Source organism: Mustela erminea, chromosome 8 (genome assembly GCF_009829155.1).
Source record: "Mustela erminea isolate mMusErm1 chromosome 8, mMusErm1.Pri, whole genome shotgun sequence".
In the NCBI taxonomy this organism is placed as follows: domain Eukaryota; kingdom Metazoa; phylum Chordata; class Mammalia; order Carnivora; family Mustelidae; genus Mustela; species Mustela erminea.
This window is the reverse complement of record NC_045621.1, coordinates 64,273,306-64,282,133: the sequence shown is the minus strand read 5'-3', so window position 1 is coordinate 64,282,133 and position 8,828 is coordinate 64,273,306. Positions and strand designations below refer to the sequence as shown.

The 8,828-nt window shown below is 49.5% G+C and overlaps 1 protein-coding gene across 2 annotated transcripts in view; it reads left to right on the top strand.

Annotated features, from left to right (window-relative positions):
- Positions 1 to 501: 501 nt before the first annotated feature.
- Positions 502 to 8,828, top strand: part of STK39 (serine/threonine kinase 39) — a 304,821-nt gene continuing 296,494 nt past the window's right edge. For both annotated transcript variants that reach the window (XM_032355850.1, XM_032355849.1), the window contains exon 1: positions 502 to 823. In XM_032355850.1, coding sequence (XP_032211741.1) covers positions 616 to 823 — 208 coding nt within the window. In that variant the 5' untranslated portion in view covers positions 502 to 615. The remainder of the gene's footprint in view (positions 824 to 8,828) is intronic.

Genomic DNA, 8,828 nt, shown 5'->3' with positions numbered 1-8,828 from the left:
CAAGGTGGGAAAGGGATATTGGCAGGTAATGCGCAGGAAAGTTACAACTTGGGTTATTTTTTAACTGGCGTCCTACAAACGGCCCGCGTGTAGGTGTCTCTGTCGCTAACTTGTAAATGAACTTCAGGTTCTCCTTAGCTGGGGCGACTTCAGAATCGGAGAACCTGGCGGCGGTTCAACGACCCCGCCCTCGGGGTCCCCAGGGGGCATCTTCTGGAGAGCCTGACTGTCTGGGACGCGGGCCCCAAAAGCAAACACAAACCCGCCCTGCTCCCCTTGGGTGGAAACTTCCCGGGCCTCGAGCAGAGAGGGAGGGGGCGGCGGGGCGGCGGTTCCCCTCGCGGAGGCAGAGAACTGCGCGCACGAGGCTCGGGGCGCGCGGCGAGCGCGGCGGCCGCCGCCTCCTCCCCACCCCGCCTCTGCCGGCGCTGCCTCCTCCCTCCGCCCGGCTCGGCCTCCCTCGCTCCCTCCCCTCGTGGCTGGCTCCGGCGGCGGCGGCGGCGCGGCGGGGAGGGCGTGCGCCGGGCGAGAGGTGTCGGCGGTGAGGGAAGGGAAGTTTCAAGTGGAAGGTCGTCCGCCGGCCGGCGCGTCCTCCCGCTCTCCTCCGGCAGCATCATGGCGGAGCCGAGCGGCTCGCCGGTGCACGTCCAGCAGCCCCAGCAGACAGCCCCGGTGACAGCGGCGGCGGCGGCGGCCCCCGCGGCCGCGACAGCAGCGGCGGCCCCGGCAACGCCCGCGGCCCCGGCTCCGGCCCCGGCCCCGGCGGCGCAGGCCGTCGGCTGGCCCATCTGCAGGGACGCGTACGAACTGCAGGAGGTTATCGGTCAGTGCGGCGGGCGCGGCGGGGCCGGCCCAGGCCGGGCGCCGAGGCCGGGAGGGAGGCGCGGCCGGGGGCGGGAGGGGGCGCGGGATGCTGGGCTCGCCTGCATGCACGCCCGGGAGGCAGAGCGGCCGGCTTCGGGGCCTACCGGCTTCAACAGTTCTTTTTTTTTTTTTTTTTTTTTTTTTTAATTTATTTGTTCGTTCTCTGAGCGCTGGTGCTGCAGGAGGCGGCGCGGCGGATGTGACTCGCACTGCAGACGAGCCGCATGCTGCAAACTTTTATCTCCGGGATCGCCGGGGCGGCGGAGCCGGGGACCCGGCAACGCCGCCGCATCGCCCTCCACCCGCGCGTTGGGGCCGCAGCCCGTGGCCAGTGGCCACGCGGGCAGGCAGCTGCGGGTGCGGTGGGGTGGGGTGGGGTGGGGTTGCGGGGGCGCCGCCCTGGGCTTCCAGCGCCCCCGCGCTGCGCCCGGGGGGCCGCGTCCTGGGGGACTCAGCGGGCGCAGCCGCGCTTGGGCTCGCCAAGCTCCGCGCCTCCGCCTCCTGTCAACAGCCTCTCGCCGTGGGTAACGGGACCACGTAGGGATCGCGGAGGCCCAGGTTCTTTCCCGATGCCGGGGAGGATGCTGGTCTCGCTTCCTGACAGCCGCTGCTCCACGCCCGTCTTGCAGCCCGGCGCGCCCCGGTACCCGCCTCTCAGAACCCTGGCGCGCCGCCTGCCGCCCAGCCCGGCCGCCCGGGGAAAGGCAGGCACCCTGGCCGCCTCCCCTGCACCGGGCCGGTGCTTTCCTCCGGTTCAGGGCCGAGCTGCAAGAGCGAAACCCGAGACTTTCCGTGATGTGCTTCCTGCCCTTCGGTGCCATCTAGTCGGCTCACAAATATCACCTTATCGTACATTTTTAAAAACCTGGCAAAGTCAACGGCAAGAAGCCGGCATTACTTTTCGTTGGGCCAAGCACGTGAAAAGGCCCGGAGATTTGTGTGGAACCTTCACTCCGAACCTTTCCTAGTGGGTCGTCCTTTGTCAGAGTCTTGTTAAATCTAGTTAGGAAAGCGTCCAGGCGAAGTGCACCTTCCGCTTTCAGCATGAGTGGGGCTGCGGTGGGACGCAGCTTTCCCATAGCTGGATATGGAAAAGGAATTTAGGATATTTATGTTAAATTTTTTTTTTTTTTTGCCTTTCTTTTTAAAAAATCCTCCAGACCCCTTTACAAATGTAAAAACAAGAGAATTTCATTAGGCGTTTAAATGAGCCTTTATCACCTGCTTCTATGTAAATGAAACAGCATAGACTGAAATACACATGTATTTCATATATATGAGAAAACGATGGGCAGAACAGTCACCTAGAATATGAAAACTTCAAATAATCTAAAATAGATATCTCTCCATAAAATTCTTTGAAAACCCAGACTTTTCACAACTTTGGGCCAGGGATTCTCTAAGGGATGTGTCTTTGTGTCAATGCCTGGATTAAATCACTTTCTGGGCTTCTCAAAGCCTATCCAGAGAAAACTGCTTTAACCTGGCATATAAGCCCCTTCAGTTGTTGGGTTTTTTGTTTTGTTTTTTGGGTTTTGCCCCTTTCTAGAGTTTGCTTGTTTGATTGTACCTTGAATATTCTGCTGTCCTATGACACATCTGGTCTCCCATTCCTTGTTTTCTGGGCACAGGTTGTTCTCATCCAAGTGCCCATGTTTGTAGGCAATCTCACTCAGCACCCAAGGGCAGAGGAAATTTTCCTTGAGAAGGCTTTTGCTTTTTTTGAGGCAAAGTACATTGGCTTCCTCTGCATCTCTTTTTACATACTTTATAGCATGTGATCCCCTATTTTTAATTTGTGCCACAAAATTTATGGCCCTACTATGTCCCAAGAATTGTCCTAGGTATTAGCAGTATACAAGTTCATAAAAATGGTTCCTGCCCTCAAGGACTCCACGACTTTTTGTAATGAGTTCTCTAAGACTTGATGAGCGAGCACAAAGGAGGAGGGGGCCTGGGGATCACCGGAACCAGAATTTGGTTATAATCAGTTTATATGCTTATTTTGTCATTTGTCAGGGTTATGATGCAAGCTTTGCCTTTTGAAAGCATAGTATTTCGAGTTGACTGGTTTTGTGAGCTAATGAATAAAATTCTTTTAAGTGATGGGATTAATTGCAGGGTTTGTTTCTGCGTGCAATAACGGCACTGTTAATTATGGTTGGTCAGTTTACTTAAGGAATTTGAGAACAGAAACACCTGCTTATTACTTCTACCCCTATTTTTGCACATTCACACGGTGGGAAGGGCTTTTCTACATTTTAAATTTATCTTGTATTTTTCCAACAGAAACAATGGTCTGTGTGGAGGCCATGTTATTGACAAATCAGATTGCTGGAATAGGGTTTTGCAAGGGCTTAATGTTTAAAGGGAATTATAAACCCATTTCCATTTAGCGTTTAATGCTAGTTGAGCGATTACAGGTGAACTTGTGGTGAAGCACTTTAGCTTAAATGTTACATGCAGAAGTTAGTAGTTCAGACACTGAACTAGTTTCGACATGAATGCGGGTGGAGAGCTTCTGCCTTCCCCCTCCACACGGCAGGTGTCATATGATAGGGCTCCGGCAGTGTGAACTGCGACCAGCAGGAGGCTCGGATGTGTCTCCGCAGAAGACGGAGGGAGGCACCGCGTTTTTAACTTTACAGCGTGGCACAGAGCACTTTTTCATCCTTTCCTCCTGGGCAGAGATTGGGGCCTCAGGATTATGAGAGAATCGGTTTACTAAAGTTCAAACAAAGCAGGTTCAGTTGTTTGACTTCTGTTTTAGAAAAGTAAACATAGGATTTTGCAAGTCTAAAAATAAAGTTTTCCCTTTTGTTGTATCGCTGTTCTTGTGTCCTGAAAGATCAGTGGAGAATTTGTAATGCTCTTAGGGCTAATCTGGTTCAGAAGTTTATGCATGACCTGGAAATGATGTAAAGTCTATCGGAGGGAGCTTTATACTTCGAGAGGGGTTGAGAGTGTTGTGAAATTATTATTATTTTTTTAAGATTTTATTTATTTATTTGACAGACAGAGATCACAGGTAGGCAGCGAGGCAGGCAGAGAGAGAGGGGGAAGCAGGCTCCCCACTGAGCAGAGAGCCCGATGCGGGGCTCCATCCCAGGTCCCCGGGATCACGACCTGAGCTGAAGGCAGAGGCTTTAACTCACTGAGCCACCCAGGCGCCGTGTGTTGTGAAATTATTAAACTCCTTTTAGCCATCTATATTTTTGTCTTGGTAGACTTCAGATAATTCTGTCTCCTAAACAAGTAGCTGTTCCTAGGAGGTATTATACTCTATACTCTTCAGCCCCGTGAAGCTTTGTTCCTCATCTCTCCCCTCCACCCCTCACTCCAGTTCCTTTTTTAGAAGGGTGAGGGGTACCCAAAGAGAGGCCATTTGAAAAATTAGTTTGTTAGTAATATTGATAGTGTTACCTTCGTTGTTGAACAGAATGAACAGCGAGTCACATACATGCTGTCTTTGGCATCTGTAGTAGGATTGAACCACCTCAAGGAACTTTTCCATCACAGCGCCAAAGTCACTGCCATACGATTTTCCCTTATCTGAGTCCCATCATTGCAGCAGGGGCTGTGATCTTTGTTGGTTTTCCTCAGAGAAGCCCTAAATAGACTTGTACCTCAGAGGATGTTTGCTTTTCTTAGTTTTTTTGCAGGATAAGCCTTTCTTTAGTTTTGTACTTGATTTCTCTGTGCTGATTCATTTTGTCCTGAGTGGTCATTTAGAATGATCTAAAAGTAATAAATTTAGGGGTGCCTGGCTGGCTTAGCTGGTGGAGTGTGTGACTTTTGCTTTTTGGGCTGTGAATTCAAGCCCCACGTTGGGTGTGGAGGTAACTGAAAAATAAAGTCTGTTAAAGAAGTAATACATTTGAATTTTGGTCCTTGTCAACACAAGAATTTGGTTCTTAGCATCTTAGCCATAGTTTGACTAAGAGCTCCTTTGGATACTTTATTTCTTTCCAGTGATGTCTTTTTTTTTTTTTTTTAACCATTCATATGCATTCTCCCCAAACCCAGATAATAGCACATATGGCCAGGTTTTCAAGGAGCAACAACTTTTCCTAAAATGAGACTGTAAGCAGCCCAGTGCACTACTGTTTTGCTCTGTGCTCTGAGTTTGTGCAGGGTTCTATGGTTTAGAAATTAGAACGGGTTTTATGGATGTTCTAGAAGGATCTGGAGGACATTGGGAGCTACACTGGCTCACAGTTGTTTTTATAGGATCTCAGAGGGCTAGGGCACTGAGTGTGTATCTCCCAGAACTTTCAATTGGGCAGCTTTGCTATTGCTTTTGGTTTACTAGTTTGGGCTTTTTTTTTTTTTTTTTAAAATAAGGTTTTATTGGGGTGCCTGGGTGGCTCAGTGGGTTAAAGCCTCTGCCTTCGGCTCAGGTCATGGTCCCGGGGTCCTGGGATCGAGCCCCACATCGGGCTCTCTGCTCCGCAGGGAGCCTGCTTCCTCCCCTCTCTCTCTCTCTGCCTTCCTCTCTGCCTGATTTCTCTCTCTCTGTCAAATAAACAAAATCTTTAAAAATAAATAAATAAATAAATAAGGTTTTATTGATTTATTTGAGAGAAAGACAGAGTGTGAGTGAGTGTGGGTGGGTGGGAACAGAGGGAGAGGGACAAATAGACTCTGTGCTGACTGTGGAACCTGGTGTGGGGCTCAGTCCCACGACCCTGAGATCATGACCTGAGCTGAAGTCTAGAGTCAGAGGGTCAATCAGCTGAGCCATCCAGGTGCCCTTGGCTTTTCTTTTCTTTCTTTCTTTCTTTTTTTTTTTTTTTTAAAGTTAAACAGGTGTCAGATGTATGGTGTAAGAGGGCTTTGGCTTTCATATCCTTTCACTTTTTTTTGTAATAAAGAGAAAAATGTATATAGGAATATTCTTTTTGTACTTTTTTAATTAATGCAGTAAAATATACACATATCTATCACATGAGATTTATGATTTCAACTGTTTTTTAAGTGTATAACTGGTAGTAGTTACATTTGTTATAGAAATGCCTTTTTATTTATTTAATAGAATTCCCCTGTGGAGCCATCCACACCTCAAGTTTATATTTATTATTTGGATTTTGTTGTCTTAATTTCGGTCATTTATGTTCTTTCATGAAATTTTTGCCTTTAAGTTATCAAATTTATTGGTTTGCCTTTCTTCATTGTTCCCTCCCACTTAAGTCACAGCTTTAATGTGGTATATTTCACCTACCATACAGTTCATCCCTATATAGGGTACAGTTCAGCGTGGGTTTTTGTTTTTTTACTATATCCACAGAGGTCAACAAGGATAATAGTTCGTTTTAGAGCACAGAGATGCTCTTTTAAATGTACTGTTTAAAGTGTCTTGTGGGAAAATGTCTCTAGGTGCAAAGAAACTTTTGGTAGTACTATTACAATGCTGAATTTATGTTTTTGATTTGTGAGCAATAACTTTATTTCTCCCTGTCTCTGACAGTTTGTCATGCACTACATTTTTTTTTATTAACATGTGATATATTATTTGCCCCACGGATACAGGTCTGTGAATCGTCAGGCTTACACACTTCACAGATCTCACCATAGCACATACCCTCCCCAATGTCCATAACCCAACCACCCTCTCCCTACCCCCCACCCCCTTAGCAACCCTCAGTTTGTTTCCTGAGATTGAGTCTCTTGTGGTTTGTCTCCCTCCCCGTCCCATCTTGTTTCATTTCCTCCCTCCCCATCCCCCACCGCCACCCTGCCTCTCAAACTCCTCATATCAGAGAGATCATATGATAATTGTTTTTCTCTGATTGACTTACGATGCTCAGCATGATACCTCTAGTTCCATCCCGTTGTTGCAAATGGCAAGATTTCGGTTTTTTTTGATGCATGCATTACATTTTTGATGATGTCTGAGAATGAGTGGGCTCTGGAGTCAGGTGGCCGGGACTATTTCATATCCTGGCAATAGCAGTCCCTGGCCTTGTGACCTTGAGCAAATCACTTAGATGTGTCTGCACTCAGTTTCCGCATCGGTAACATGGAGATGATTAAGATAAGGTTGTGTGGATTGAGAGAGTGGAAAGCCCTTAGAAGGGTGCCTGCACAGGGCACGCTCCCAGTTAGTCTTCTAACTGGGAAGACCATGGCTGTTAATCAGATTCAGGTTATCAGGAGGGACACAGCCCTGACTCTGGCAAGATACTGGAGTGCCTTGAAGGGTGTCTCCGCTTGGTTTCTAGCAGGGAGGGAGCCGGTGAGAGTCCACCAGCTAGTATCCTCCTTCTGGGGCGCCCTGGCTAGAAGGTAGCTTGCTGGATAGCCCTCCCCGCCCCTCCGCCCTTGCATCTTCCCTCCTCTGCAGGAGGAAGTGGAGAGACCTGTGGAGCTCCTGGCGATTTGGAGAGCTCAGGTGTTTAGGTGCCAAATGGCCCTCTGACAAGTGGTGAGAGCATCCTGCGGGAAGGCTACTGGGAGGAACAGCCCATTATGACAGGGCTCTAAGAACAACCTGCTAAGACTGCACTTTTCTTCCACCTCCCGAGTTCGTTCGCCCCGTGGAGGCTGCCATGCTGGCAGGAAATGCTGCTGACTAAAAGAAACATCACTGTGTCCCAGAGCGCGAGAGGACCGGAGCGTTTGTTTTCGGATGGAGCCATCACGACTGCTCCCGGACCTCCTTCCTTCCCTCTCTGCTTCTCTCCAGGCTTAAAAAATACTCTCAGGTCTTTCTTATCTTCAACACCAAGAGAGAACAAAACAAAACACTCGCTACTCCTTCCTCCCCTCGCCACCACCTTATCTCCTTCCTTCCTTTCACAGCTCCGCCTTTTGAAAGAACCTCCCGTTCACTTCTCTGCCCGCCGCAGTCTGGCTTGCGCCCTCTCGCTGGGAAACCAGTCGTCGGTCTCCGATGGCCGTGACCCTTGCGTGACCGCAGCCCAGGGACACGGCGGTCCTCTCTTTCCCTCTCTGCAGGCGGTGGCACCATCTGCTCTCCTCCTTCTCCCTTGCTGGCGGCCCCTGCTCCAGGATCCCCTTCCCAACGTGCCTGCGGCTGCACCTGTCACCTGGAGGGCAGACGCGCTCTGGCTTCTTTGGACCAGCCTCCGCCCTTTCCAGGTCTTGGCGTGGATGTTCCACAGACCTTCCTCCTCACGATGAAACTCATGGTCTCGCCGCCTTTGCTTCCTTCCTGATGAGCTTCGTCAACACTCTTCTTAAAACCCTCGAACGCAAAACTGAAAAACGCTGGGGATCCCCCACTTCCCTGTCTTCTTCCACCTCCCACATCAAATTGGTCATGAGTCCTCAGTTTCCTGCGCACTTGCTGTCTCTCTTCTTTGCTCTGTCTTTCACTCCTCCTCTTGGCCATCTCCTGTTTGGTGTGGGCCCTGATCGGTTCTGATTTGGGTAATTGTAATAAGTTCCTGGGGAGGTTCCTTCCTCTTCTCTTCTTGCTTCCAGCTACGGTACACATCGTCCGCACAATGAGAGAGCTATGCTAACGTTTTTTATCAGTTTCCCCAGACTTACACTTTTCGTGGCTTTTCTGTCATCCTTAAGGATAGCTGTAAGCATGGTGTTGAAGGCCTTTTGGAAATTGTCTCTTGCCTCTCTTTGCAGACAGACATCCGTTGTGATTTCCATTCTCAGGCTCCCAGCCGATGGGAACCTGTCGTGGTTGTGGAAATAGTTCGTTCGTGCTATCCTTCCCCCCATCCTTCGCTTGTGAGGCAGGTTTTTGCTCTGCTTGGAACAGCGTTCCACACCCTTCCCTACCGTCTTTGTTTATTTAACTGAGAACACTGTCTCTCCTTTTAAGTTTTACCTTCATTGAAGTGTAACGTGCACATAGTAAACTGTACAGATCATAAACATATAGCTTGATGCACGTTTATAAACTGAACACACCCAGATCAGGCCTCCCTGTTAAGACCTGCAATAAATGATTTCTCTTCGCAGCAACAGTCTCTGCGCCTGAG